Source organism: Argopecten irradians, chromosome 16 (assembly GCF_041381155.1).
Source record: "Argopecten irradians isolate NY chromosome 16, Ai_NY, whole genome shotgun sequence".
Classification (NCBI taxonomy): domain Eukaryota; kingdom Metazoa; phylum Mollusca; class Bivalvia; order Pectinida; family Pectinidae; genus Argopecten; species Argopecten irradians.
Window position 1 is genome coordinate 18293536 of NC_091149.1, and position 15532 is coordinate 18309067.

At 33.1% G+C, this 15532-nt stretch overlaps 1 protein-coding gene across 1 annotated transcript; it reads right to left on the bottom strand.

Annotated features, from left to right (window-relative positions):
* Positions 1–386: 386 nt before the first annotated feature.
* Positions 387–10740, bottom strand: LOC138310487 (phospholipid phosphatase 1-like). The gene is made up of 6 exons (XM_069251723.1): positions 10255–10740; positions 5030–5190; positions 3991–4286; positions 3492–3549; positions 2803–2994; positions 387–2450 (listed from the first exon to the last, which is right to left on the bottom strand). Exons 1-6 carry the CDS (start codon positions 10367–10369, stop codon positions 2256–2258), a joined length of 1017 nt encoding a protein of 338 aa, XP_069107824.1. The 5' UTR covers positions 10370–10740; the 3' UTR covers positions 387–2255.
* Positions 10741–15532: the final 4792 nt, after the last annotated feature.

Genomic DNA, 15532 nt, shown 5'->3' on the forward strand with positions numbered 1-15532 from the left:
AGATTTAATGGTCACGATAATGACTTTATTTCTCTATTGTAATACTATATCGTTGTACCTGCTTGATAACCCTGTATCGTTATATAAGTTGAGTTGACCATCTGTTGATTGGCATATCTTATTTTGATCCATTTAATGGTGACGACCTGAAGCTAACATACCGTATTCGTATAGCCTTTCATATTTTCGAGACGATAGCTACAGTATGCACTGCAAAATCTTATAATATATAATCATATAATATATTTCCGAAAAAAGTTTTTTTTTAAAAATCGATAGACGATTCAGCAAGTAAAAACGCATGGACTCAGGATCTTGAAGCTAGAGCAGCTGTGATTAATTAAACACTGTTGTTATTATTTTTAATATGTTAATGAACATCCAGACATTAAGCAAAAGAAAGTTTTTAATTTCCAAATATAAATCGTCTCCCTTGTTTCTGTATAATTACCAGCGATAGCTTGACATTGTTAGGTTTGTTTTGTAAGTGGAGATTATTGCTACACAGCAAATAACTGTACGTACTTTATGTAACATTTCGATGACCAGTGCCCAGTGACCTTCTCAAGCTATATATACATTTTTCAGAAATTTATCTGAGAAAGATGACAGCGTTCCATGCTTGGCTTTGTATTACCACTGGGTGTTAATAGGACGTTAAACTACATAAATCAAACCAAATTAATATTTTATTACTTACGAACATTTACAGTGTAACTAAATAATTCATATTAACCATGCTTTTAAGACGGATGGATTACGATATACCAAGGCATATTGGTGTAAGAAAATCAGCGCATCCTTTTAAAGGTGAAAACTGGCAGATTAGGATAAAAGATAATATATTATCGTGATAAAAGATAGTAGATTGTTATGACATCAATACAAAATGATGCTCCTTTCCACCTACTTTTACACCATTTTTTTTTTTTTAAATATTGTTAAAAGGGACACAACTCAGAAAAATCTGCAACCTCTGTAATGAATTCAGAACCACCAACACATTTGATTTTATTAAACAACAATAAATTATGATTATAACACTAATGATTCACTCTGCATAAGTGATTTGGTCATGTTTGTTGTTCAACATTATAAAATTATAACGGTAAAGAGAGCAAATAAATACTTATAAATAATTCTAGCTTTAAAATAAACAAATTGTAGACAAAAATACATATAAAACAATTAGCTCATTAAATATATCACCTAAATTTGGTAGACAAAATACCTATAAAACAATTAAAACGTTAATCAAATTTATCACCTAAATTTGGTAGATACATATAAAACAATTAGCATATTAAAAGGTATCACATCAATTTAAGAATTATTAATAACAATAGACATATAGCCGTGAACACTGTTTCTGTCATGATTCCTTTTCTCTTCACATGCCAACAACGAGATATCAGAGGCATTATACATGAGAAAAGGAAGTAAGCGTTACCGTTTAGAAGGGTATTGTCGAATTTTCAAGGCAGTCTGTCCCTTTAACAAAAAGCACATAAATCGAATACGGTCACATGATATAGAAGTAACGCAATAAACATTTTTGAGAAAAGGAGATCGAAGGCGGAATCGAGCGAGATAGACACAATTATCTACAAATCAAACAATATATATATTGAATATGAAATGAATGATGCATATCTTTATGTGTGAAATATGACAAATAAAACAGTATCAAATGCAAATGACGAAAATATTTCATGCTAAAGATTTTTCCATGATAAAAGTGTTAAATGGAGTCTATATTAGCAGTTTTCATCGCTTTTCTTTTCAAGCAAGGAAGAATATTTGTTTCAGAATGGTAACTCTTGATTATGCTTATTTTATTCATGGCATGTGACACGTGATGTGTCCGTCGCTTCCTCCTTTAGTATACTCATTTCTATAAAAACAAACACTGATACATGTACATACTAGATATGCATCTATCAACTATTAGTTGTAGACACCTCATGCATCAAAGTATACACCTTATATTTTCTCACATGATGTCATGAATCAATGTCTTGTGAATGTCTGCCTGATTTAGTTTTGATATCCACTTGACCTCCTGCTAAGTAAAATTTGATTGTATATCATATTCAATATCACAACTGTCATGTGTGTTGAGGGTAACGTCATTGATTTGGCGAAAATTCTCACACATAAACGTATGACGTAACAAAACCTACCCACAGCGGGTATTACCTCTGAAATGTTCAAAGACGGAATATCAGATTGTATGTCACAACTACTAAGGATAATTAGAGAGGTGAGGATGGCACCTCTATTGTAACTTCCTGACTAGAATTGGCGATTGAATATGTAGATTGCATAATGGGATTCTGTGAACTGCTGATATGGCTAGGATGTTTCCTGAAGGAGTTCTGTACCACCGGTAACGATTTGGATGCAGTCGGACGTGGCTTGAATATTTCATCTCTTGACCAGGAAAATATCTGAAATAAGAAACATGCTATATATAAGATATATACCTATAAAATTAATTAAATTAATACACTAATTTAATGTGTTTTAGAGCTACATGTAGACACATTTATTATTTATTTTTTATTTTTTCATATTTTTTTTTTTTTTTGGGGGGGGTGTTCTAGAATTGGGAGAAAACATGTTCATACAATGCTTGATGTCGATGTCCTTGTTAATAATAATGTTTAAGATTTAAAAGTTAATTTGGAGGGTAGGGGTAAGCTTAGTGAATAGAAATTGTGTCTTTATCCCTGTTGCTGGCAGAATTTGTTTCGGTATAAGAATATGCAATGAAAAAAAGTAAATATCATAAATATCTACCGTTATTAAACAGAAGACTAGACCGACGACAGCGCCCCCTAAGACATCCGTCGGATGGTGCTTGTTGTCCTGGATACGTGACAAACAAATGTAGAGGGCCGCAATAATCAACAGAGTCTGAATGACGGGTCCGATCATCCGGAGATATAATCGCCATTTTAACTGATATCTTAGACGGATTTCCAGGAAAATCTGTTATAAAAAATATCAATATTTTCATATTCTATGTAGTACTTAGTGCCTTTGTTTTTAGCGGAACTCAAATTCTTTCAATACGTTATGGAATATATGTAGAATAAATTTTACAAGGGAAATAATAATCTGGTTTCAATTTGAAAATGCAACAGCAAAAAACAAGAAAGCTAAGACATTGTTCAATGGTTCAAAATTCGTGTTGGTATTTAACTTTTTTGCAAAATAAGAAACAAAATTAACAAAAGAATGTAAGGAGATATTCTACGTAATTCCAAATTAAATGTTACAATATATCCAAGGACAAAGGTAGTTGATTCTGAAATCCCAAAAGTTTTTCATGAAAGAAGAACTTCAAAAGAAGGATTCCTAAATAAAAACACAAAAGAGAACCAAAAAACAAAGAAAACTCGAGCAGCATAGTGACCATCAGTAATTTAAAGATTTTTTATAAACCTAACTTGATATACCCAATTTATAGTATTCCGTATACTCACCGCTACATATGTAAATGCGTACACAGCGCTCGAAGAGTGACCAGATGGAAAGGACTGTCTACAAAACAAGAGCATATAAGTTAAGGGGATGCTTTAAAGATAATTAGTATGAGAATGTGACCCCTAATGGGATGTTGTCAGATAATTGTCGATCCCTATCCTCGTCAGAATGTGACCGCTAATGGAATGTTGTCAGATAATTGTCGATCCCTATCCTCGTCAGAATGTGACCCCCTAATGGGATGTTGTCAGATAATTGTCGATCTCTCTCCTCGTCAGAATGTGACCCCTAAAGGGATGTTGTCAGATCTTCTATAACACGGAGTGATCATAAGAATAAGAATTTTAATCAGATTGCAAACTGAACAACTAGGAAGGACTTTAGAATGATTACTGAATTAATCTCGATATATGTAACATCAATCTGGATCCGTCGCAAAACATGTATACAAAAAATATATCGATGACATTTAGCCTAATTTACATTTATTTCTCTTACTTGGAATCGATCACATCATCCATGTTGCTATTTGTACAGACAAAATCAGTTATGTAACCCCCTCCAACGTCACATCCAGTTGCGTTGTATTCTGGGTTACACCAGGCAAAGAAATTTGGTCGAAGTCTGCCGGCGGAGAGTTTCATCATAGAAACTACGGATTGTGTGATAGCAAGGCCAAGAATGTAAAATAGAACCAAGGAATACAAAGATCTCAGTACAGCATATATGATTTCTTTCATGGTATATTCACTGTGAAGTTCTGACAAGATGTAGAGGATTTCAACAACTATGGCCTGTAAACAATAAAAGGCTCTGTATCATTTATTTGTAAACAATAAAAGGCGCTGTATCATTTATTTGTAAAAAATAAAAGGCGCTGTATCATTTATTTGTAAAAAACAAAAGGCGCTGTATCATTTATTTGTAAACAATAAAAGGCGCTGTATCATTTATTTGTAAATAATATAAGGCGCTGTATCATTTATTTGTTAAACAATAAAAGGCGCTGTATCATTTATTTGTAAACAATATTTTATCGATTGGTAATAAAAGCTTATTGTTTGATGTGTTGTTTACATAAGTGTGACATATTGCCAAACAAGAAATAAAGCATTTAGATACAATAAAAAAAGTTGATTGCAATAACTATTACCATATGTCATGCATTTTCATTTCCAATAAATACACAAAAATGACATAACAACATGTTGCTCCAAAATCGTGTCAAAGCATATACCCGCCAAGATGGAATTTTCACAACGTTTCGCGCGATATTGAATCAAAGGGAAAGTTATTTGATATTTACAATGGAATATTGAACTTACTCAATCGGATTAAAATAATGACCTTTTTTCATTTTACAGGAAATGACTGTGTTGTGTGTTATTTCAAATCATATCAACATGGCCTATCCTTTGTCAATCAAACAATTGGAAATCGAATTTGAAAGCTCTTAACTCGTTATTATAATGTTTCCGTGGTCCAGTCGACATCGAGTTCTTAATATATCTAATTATGATTTTTCAGTCATACGTACCACAATCGGGAAAACGAACAGTGCAATGGCAGCAGCCTGAGCGGAGCTGATTGTATCCTCCTTATATGGGAACATGAGCGACTGGTCATCACAGAAAAACCCTCGATCGTAGGGCTTTATGTTAAAGGCGTTGATCACTAGGAGGATACTGACGATGAGGACTGTAAATAAAATAAAACCTGCCTTAGTGACCACCTCTGCATAAAGACCACCTGCTTAATAAGACCACATCATCAGGGTCCCAAATTGCCAACTATAACACAATTTAACCTGTGTGTAGGGACGACACGGCTATAAAGACCACCTTTCTTTTTTACAGGTTTTTTTATGGTAAAGATAAATTCAAATAAAAAAAATCGTATGAATTTGTTTTTAAATTGGAACGAATTGTTTTTAAATATAGCCAAAAGATCGTAAAAATTCATTTCATTCCAACACATGAGCCTGTATACGAACCATGAAAACTGTACATAAAAACAATTTCAAAAGTTTTATTTTTAATATAATCAAATAGTAACAAAAAAAATAATTTCTGTCTAGAATGAAATAACACGACGAATCAATTGTATTTGCCGGTATTAACTGGTACGAAATTATAGTCTAATTTAGTATAACAAACATCTATGAACATTCATGTTGAAGTATCGAACAGCGAACATGTTTACGATCATAGTTGTTATTAGTGAGCATCCCTTTATGTACTCAGCTCAACTTATCTCAACAACCCATCTACCTTACACGACAAGGACGGATAATATACCCTTCGTAACATAAAACATTATCAGAAGAATCTCGATAAAAACCAAACGCATGGTAGGATTTAAAGGGACAATAAACGTAATATGCCCTACATACACTCGACCTCGGTATTACGAAATGTACATATAACATTTTAGGGGTAATACAGGGACAATAAAATGGAGTGCGCGAATGTAATCGGGCTGTTAAGGCAATTAAACGCCAGATATGTGGTGGAAAGGTTCTATACAGCATTTATCGATCTAGTAATAACTGGATAGGTGACGACAAGGACATATGATTCCGTCAAATGCAAAGACGTATATAGATTTTAATGGTATACAAGATGATAAAAAATAATTAATTACCGAACTAACAACAACAAAACAAACAAAAAATAAAAGAAAACTTGATGACGTTCTGTCGTTTGAAATATTGTTGATAGATATGTATATTAATCTCATAAATTTCCTTTTGATTTCATTTCGCGTTTTCAATGACTAAAGAAACTGTCACTTTAAATCTATGCAATACGCAGTTTATAAAACTCCATTTCAGATATTTTTAGCGAAAACATTATTGCGTCTGTTCATTTTCACGATTCTTATCGAGCGCCAATTAAAAAAAATAGACGTTAGTGAAAATAATTTGGTTTGCAGTATATTGATAAGCAAAAATATTATTAGAACATTTCAGTTCAGGTGACATTCTTACCTATCATGAAACAGAGAATATCCGTTGTCATTGCCGTCCATGATTCAAATATCGATGTATACCAATTCTTGTCATGATTTGTTTCAATCTTAAAATCTACACTTGGCATTATATCAAAATATGAAAACTTTCTGAAATGAAACTCGGAGCTGTCCGAAGGTGTATTAAATGGAGTTTTAAGGCTTGTCGGATTCAAAAGAACACTCTACTGTTATCAGAATACAATGTATATATGACAAAAACCATTACGTTTCCACTGTAAGAGCACAGCCTATATTCGTGTATCTGCGATGTGCGCATTTTGGTTCATCACCTATCTTGGAGAAATGGCAAGTAAGCTGTTGTTACTTTTGCTTTCATCTTCATACTTGACCTATCAAATAGATCGATATCTAAAGAATAGCCTGAATATATATTGATCTGGTCATATGTTAATTGATACTATTGTTAGATTTGATATTTCCCAATCTAAGTATAGCGTATTATGGTGGAAAATTCCTTATAGTACCATCATTTACCAAATCTACCGGATGTCTGAATAAGTATAAAAAATAAGAAAGGGTGTCAATTTTGTTCATGATCACTCAGTGCTAATTCCAAAGAGTCGATAAGTTTACAATTAAATTTCATTTCAAAATATTTATTAAATCAAAAGATTCAATTTTGGATCGGGTAGCAGGCAAAGCCTATATATGCCCTCTCCACATGATAACATGCATGTATTGTATATAAAAAAAACCTTTAAAAGCATATTTGCACTGGACTGGATCTAAATTCCATTGATTGGACCCTGAATTATGGTCAAATAAAACTGGAACAGCTGGTGTTAAGTTCGTGTAACTTTCGCAAAACGTTTAGTCTTTATTTATTCATCAATGCCCTCAGAAAAAGATGTGTACCTCCGTATTACTTATAATAGATTTAAAACCAATGAAATTCTTCTCAAACAATCTGCAACTTAAACGATGTTATGTTTTCCTTTATAAATGCATCCTCGATACTCCAGGGCTTCCGATCACTTACGATCTCTACACCCCTGGACTATCTCATAGTGAAATTGAAGGCAGCTCAGCGAAAAACATTTGACCAATCACAGGCTAGCAAAGATTTCCTTTGAAGACTACAGAGAGAGCAAAGCCTAACATCAAAGTCACACAGTCAACCACAGTGTACCGTTATACGGCTCTTTTGATGTACATCAAATGACTAAATTACCTGTTCTATTCTGTTGCCTCCAGTTTTACTATGAGATAGTCCAGGGGTGTAGAGATCGTAAGTGATCGGAAGCCCTGGAGTATCGAGGATGTTATAAATGGTGACCGAGGGTAAATTCTGTACGATATGGTTGGTTGGTTGAATGATTTTAAACGTCCTATTAAAGATGCTCCACCGCCGACAGAGCATAAATGATATTAATTATTTGAATCATTGTGTTTAATCGTGTATATATATGGCTAATTAACACAAAAAATAATATAAAATAATTAATTTCGTCTTTGGTGCATGCGCAATCAGTACTTCACTCCATATAGGATATAGTGTCACGGAATTTTTTTCGGGATACAATTAATTATTCTTTCATATTATCACATTAGGACTGCTTCTCTTGTATAAATCGTGTTGCATGTGTGAATGTGTGCATGTTTTGGAGGCTGCGGTATGTTGTGCACTATTAACATGCTTATATTACCATGGTAATATCTTTATACATGCGGTGGCTATCTTACAGTCGCTCTGGCATAACAGATCGATATTTCAATATATGGAGCCTACACAAGCGTTATATTTATACTCTGGGTTTCTCTGTTTAAATATAGCATGGAAATCCAAACACAGGACAAAACTGCTTTATTTACCATTGATTCGGAACAAATCTACCGATATAGTTTCATCAGAATAATCCAAAATTCCCAAAATGTAATAAAAATGACAAGAACGCAAAAAGATATAAACATGCATTTCTAAAAAAAATATTGATCCATTTTACTGACTTTCTCGTTCATTCAACTAATAATGTTCACCCCATCAAACGCAGTTATGAATCTATAGTGTAAATTATAACTATAGTTTATTACGAGCTGCATGATACAAAAATCGAATACTTTAATATAGGGATTGAGAAACGCTGTTTGTGGACACCTGTTTAGAGTAGCTGCCCCTTAAATAATGTCTTAACTGGACTACTTTCTGTCATAGGTTAGGAGGTCGAAGAAACATACACAGATAACAGATGCCCTACATACAAAAATGACACGAATCTGTTGTTTGCATTATCCCTCCCCATATCCACCAGAACAACGGTTATATGTGACAAAAACCTATAAGGGTATGTCTATGTGCATACACATACCCGGTATACTTCAGTACGATACACCGTCCATTGACAACAATAAAAGACGTTATGTAGGGTAAATTACACGTGTGCTATGTGAGTTTGTAAACAGTCATAAATGATGTTCTACAGGGTATGTAAACTATATTTATATTGCTTGTAGTATTTTTGTAAACAAACATAAATTTAGGTGGGTGAAAATTTATAAAAGAGGAAACATTTGTACTGTTTAGATTAAATAGTTTCTCTCTGTGGAGGACGATAGTTTGAAAATAAATTTATGAAGCTAATTTATCAAGCTACAAAATGAAATAGATTTATTCTAATGTATATCAAGCTAACCAAACATATTTCTTAAGCAGAATATTATACGATGTAATACATATGCGAATCAAACAGGCCAAGGGTTTGTAATGGTAATGGTATATATAACAGCCATAACCATATATCGATATGTACAGTTTATGCAAATCTTATCAGTATCAAACAGCCTTGGAGTAAAGTGTAAGCTGACAAAATATAAATGTATACCTAGGGTATATAAGGTTAATCAAACATAGTCAATGTATATTAATAACCGACGATACTTATGAAATATTATTTTTGTAATACCACAGTGTTATATAATACCAGTGCTCATCTTATGTGACCGTGATACCTCTATAATTGCAGTATGTCTTTTTCAATTGTTCTCTGACTTGTAACGATATGGTAAAAAAATCGTGTGAGTTAATGCTATTTGTATTACAATGTATTTGTATCTGATATCCAATTAAAAGTACTATTTTGTATTGTGTTAGATTGAATCAAACTAATAGAAAATACCCTGAATACATTCAAGTAACTAAACATACCCAGAATACATTAAGCTAACTAAATATACCCAGAATACATTACGTTAACTAAACATACCCAGAATACATTACGTTAACCAAACATACCCAGAATACATTAAGCTAACTAAATATACCCAGAATACATTAAACTAAATAAATATACCCAGAATACATAAAGTTAACTAAACATACCCAGAATACATTAAGCTAACTAAACATACCCAGAATATATTACATAACTAAACATACCCAGATTATTTTAAGCTAACCAAACACGATGAAAATGTAATATGGTAGCCAGAAATATTATGCTAGCCACGTATACTGACGAGATATTAAGCTAACCAAACATGACTAGAGTTTAATAATTTAGCCAGAACTGGTAAGCTAACTAGATATACCGAGAATGTCTTTAGCAAACAAAACATAATACATATCTAAATCAGTATGAATAAAATAAAATGGAAGATATATTTTTTTAAATTTTAATTACACGACCGATACAAATCTAGTTGGTCCCTGGTGTACGAGAAGCTTGACCTGCAAAACAAAGGTGATGTTTCGTTCCAATTTTAACAACATTTCAAGCAAAGGTGATATCTTACCTATGATAAATGCGATGACTTCCACAACCAAAGCCGAGCAAGACTGCCATATTGACAAAACCTCACGCCCATTCTGATTTGAATTAGTTTCCATGTTCAAATTTACACCTGTCATGATTCTCAACTTTTAAATCCTTCAGATTTAGTAAAAGTTTAATCAAATATGTCCTGAGTGTAGACTTTCTGGTGGCGTTCAAATGTAGAACTTCAAATTAACAAGCATGTTCCATGTCTCCAAGGTCTCAGATGTTATTTAATACTATCCGACATAATGTCTTTTAGAACGATATTGACCTACGTTTACTTTAGAGAGTGGTTTACACACGTTTTCGTATACAATATGACCTACCCGTATATGTACACAGGTATATTATCGATCGACATGTGGAAAATCTTACGATAACCTGGCCTATAAATAGTCTGGACGAATCGCCCAAATATGGTCATGCTGTCATCGTGAAAATTTACAATGATATACTTAAATACCTGAGTTTTTAAGACCACATGCAATATATCAAGATTTTATGAGGCGCATTCGCAATTATGAAAACGTTCACAAATATCCGGGTAGATAGGTGTGTATGTATATTACATACCTGTTTTTACCTGTGTTACGTCATATGTGGGGTGATAGTTAACTAATGAAGAAAACTCACCACCTGACATACAGGTATTTATACATAGGTAAAACAGACATGAACATCAACCATAACAAGACGTTTCTACTTTCTACTTTGTCAAGTTTATCTAAACTACATTCATTATTGTACTATCATGTTATCCCAAACCTAAATTGAAAATGTTTTTCAGGAACTAACGTTCAAGATGTTTTAAAAGCTCAATTAACCTTTAAGAAGACCAATGTCACCATTTCATAAATTGATCCAATACTAAGAGCAATTTTAGAGACTCAATATCTTCACAAACAATAAAAAAATGCGTAAAGACAAAAGTAACATATTTTGTTTTATAGTGATGGCCTAAAACGAAACTACAACACCAAACAAAAGCTAGGTTCTCCCGTAATCTTATTAACTGTTAAGATTAATTTCGTTGTTTGGTCGTGTGGCGTCGTTTTGGAATGAATGATACACAAATAGTATAAAATAGCGAGGCGTAAATCAAACTATACACACATCAAAACAAAAATCATATAAAAAAGAGTTGATGGATTACTAAAAGCCAAAAAAAAAACCGAACGAAGCACGAAAGGCAAAACGCGTGTCAAATTACACGAACTGCCGAAAGCAAGAATTAAATATAACAGTCATATCAGTAAAATATAAGTAAAAAAACGACAATGGTGATACATGTATTTAAAGAAATTTAAAAGCAAAAAAAAAAAAAAAAAAAAAAAACCACTTAACTATATTATATAACATTTCTACTTATTATGTGGTTGATAGGTGTAGAACCAGGAATACGAAAACACTGAAATTTGGTTTTAGATTTTATCGGTATCATCGTCCACCATCGTTAACCACAAATATTTCTGCTCCAGACTACGAAATAAAGTATTCACAAATATTTTATGTTATACAGTAGGTTTGAAAACACACGTATATATAAAGCTTCACAAAGTATTTCTACACGTAAAAAGTACGATAAAAGCATTTACACTGTACACAATGCTAGAGATAAAGATGTCGTATATCGATAGTAGTTTGAAGTATATTGGAGATGTACTATCTTATATGTGACAAGTTATGACGCATGCGTGGTACGTCATGTTTTTATTTACATTGTATGTAGACGTTATTTGAGACCATGTTTAATGTCAATAGAGAAATTGTGTGCATAACCAAGTACTACATATGCTGGGGATATTGTTATATATATAAACAGTGACAGTGTATAAGGAAGCTAGCTTAACTCATATTTACTTTATGGACTATTAATGGGATTTGTATGTGAGAGACTCATTCACCCCTGAAGACACATTTAGGCTCTTCTAGATCAGTCCATTATGAGATATCAGGGGTTAATGAGTTAAGAGACTAACGATAATTTTTTCTGACATTTCCCATTGAGGAAAATAATGGGAGCGGGAAACAATAATGGGATCAGGGAAACATGAACAACTTTAACGAATTTAATATGCATTGCGGAACGTTGACAGAGAAACATGTCTTTTCTAGCTAGTCTGTTTATTACTTTTATTTTGTTTTTCAGTTATTTATCTGTTTATTTATTTATGTATTTATTTTTGTTTTCGTTTTGTCCCCAATTTTACATTCCCAATATGATATCAGAACATCTAAAGAATGTTTCACGTAAAGAGCACGTATGGAGTAAAGAAAATCCCTTCTACTATTTGTTTGTTTGTACCATACCTTATACAAAGATGGGGATCAATTAACGCCACAATATAACCGGACAGAATGAACAACTGTTCAACCTATACGGTTATATTCCACATCCTATTCCTTGAATAAAGTCAACATCTAGAGAGCTCTTCGTCTCATGATCAATGACAAACATTTTATACATATCTGTCCTGGACATAAATTCAACGCAATATCCCACAATAGCAATTAATCAACTACAACACATTTAAGAAATATTTTCAAATATCTTAAAAAATCACTATAGTATGTTATTTTCATCATAATTAGATTGTTTGAAATCATCCTTTCAAAAAGGCTTTCGAGTGTCGTTTTATTGTCAATAAAATGTCATTATCCTTATTGCGAAATATGCAATAAATACATTTAAACCAGATGCACCTCTTTACGACCCGAGTTTAAAGTAGTTTAATATGTCGAATATTGTCGGAAAAACACTAACACCTTGTCGATACCGTTTGGTGTTTTTATTTCGTATGAGTTTTATAAATCTCAATGCTAATGAAATTTTATTTCCTTTTACAGTTATTTATGATGTAATGGTCATGATATGGTATAAACCAGAATGATAGAATTTCTTTTAAATAAGAAAGTTACCAGCCATGTTTCAATTATGCGTTGTTCAGCATAACTGTTTGACCCATGCTATGATTCGAGAAAAAAACTCTTTGTTACAAGAAGTGTCTAGTTTCATCGTATGTTTGTATGACCTCATCCTCGATACTCCAAGGGTTTCGATCACTTATGATCTCTACACCTCTGGACTATATCATAGAAAAAACTGGAGGCAACAGAACAGAACAGGTAATTTAGTCATTTGATGTACATCAAAAGACTGTGTTGCTTTGAAGTTGGGCGTCTCTCTCACTGTAATCTCAAAAGAATTTTTACAGGCCTGTGATAGGTTCAGATTTGTTCCTCTGAACTGCCTTCAGTTTTTACTATGAGATAGTCCAGTAGAGATCGTACGTGATCGGAATTGTGGATTGTCGAGGATGTTATGACCTCTCCGTCACATCATCGTGTGTAGTTAGTCACGTTTGTTCATGGGAAATCCAGAACTTAAGGAATTCCCAGTCCTCACTTATGACTTATGAGTCATCTTTTTACTTATTTTCAAAGATAATGAAAAATTCGCTTCTCCCGTAGTAATATTCCATCAAATATAGACTTTGTTTATTTGTCCGTATGAGTAGTCATGGTTACATTATTATCTTGAAATTGTAAGCTTGTTTCTATTTCAATTATTTGGACTACTATTGAAACCCATTTCATTAATTGATTAAATTTATTACAAGAAAAGTAAAATGAAAGAGTAAGCGATGGTATAGTTCCTCGAAAAAGGTTAATGTAGTCAAAAATTTGGAAGTTTGTTCTCTTTGTAACAATTTTGGTAAATTATACGTTCCATTAATGTCATATATTATAAGACTCTTTCATACGTGGATATATAGGGTAGAATATCCCTATCCTTCATATCCACGTATGAAAGAGTATTTTTCTCTCATACCTCGACGTTTTCTTGCAAATATACTTCTATACATTTCCGCCATTTTGCAATAAAATCGAAAAAAAACCGCGACTGCAAATCAAATCTCCATACATAAAAATTGCGTGATATTTTCAACGCAGATCCCGTTTTATGTATCTTTTAAAGTGAATCTAGCTTAATTTCAAAAAGAAATTGTTAAAATTTTGCCTAGAAAATAGTAATTTTGTTGATGCTGTGACGTCACAAGGTTTTATTGCATGGGTAGCCATGCAATACAGCTTCAGGCGACATGGGTACATTGCCCTGGACCAGTCAGTATTACATGTGTAGGTATGAGAGAAAAATATCTATTTCATACGTAACTAATCAAATCACTTTTGTGGGGTGTGTTGTTTGGTGTCTTCGGCAGCATACTTCAGTGGCATAGCACTATAAAAAGGGCAACAGTTCCACTATACTATACAAGAAGACACAACAAGAATATACTGCAGTCTCCCAAAATACACATTACGCACTTTATACACATCAGACACCGCATACATGAAAGACCGTCCTTTCATGACACTGGCTGTTAATAGGACGTAAATTAATGAAACAAACAAACAAAAAATACAATGGAAATCGGTTTTCCTGTACATGTGTATATTGCAAATGCTTTCTCCTCTTGAAGAGGGTAATAAATTTGATGGGGAAAGCGTTAATCCCCATTTCCACAGTAGTTGTTTTTTCAACTCAAATAATAAACAAATACGGGAGCATTGTATATGATTTAAACTCTTACAAAGTCATGTTATAATGTCCGGTACACCTTTCTCACGGTTTATTTGCCCCATCAATGACGTCAACTAAAAAAACTCAACTCATGCAAAACAAAACACGTAAATCGTATCACAATCCACTAAAAATGGTTTTAATTCTGGTAATAAAATATCAAATATCAGAGAACTACAGAATTTAGTATTAAAACAAATGACTATCCCAGAACATATATATAATAGATATGAACTCTACAGTGGCGTAGGAAGATGAAACGTCATGGGGGGGGGGGGGCAAAGGTCCTCAATATTTTGTAACCCCCCCGCCACACCTACAGGAGGAGATTAATTCAACTCCCAACCATATAATATATGCTTTATGTACATTTTTCATATATCACTAAATTTAATCCTTGTACACATTTATAGACAGTGGGGTCGCTAAAAGGAAATTAACGAATACGCAAATTGGCCGAATTAGCGTGTGAGCGTCGAAGGCGCGAGATTTTGGTGTTTAAATAGGGGTCTGAAGGTGACCCCCGGGATGAGTTTTATGTATTTTGATGATTTTGCGATCGCCCGACAGCGCGAGATTTTGGTGTTTGGGGGGTCCGGGGGCCTCCCCCGGGAAAAAAATACGATTTAGAATGGCTTAGATGAGTTTTACGATGCATTTTGATGAATTT

Excerpts from the sequence above, each read along its gene's own strand:
- LOC138310487 (XM_069251723.1), bottom strand. The coding sequence starts at position 10,369 with ATGACAGGTGTAAATTTGAACATGGAAACTAATTCAAATCAGAATGGG. Across the intron at positions 4,287-5,029 it reads TGTTCGTTTTCCCGATTGTG|GCCATAGTTGTTGAAATCCT; the intron begins GTACGTATGACT and ends TATTGTTTACAG. Across the intron at positions 2,451-2,802 it reads TAGTCTTCTGTTTAATAACG|ATATTTTCCTGGTCAAGAGA; the intron begins GTAGATATTTAT and ends TTCTTATTTCAG.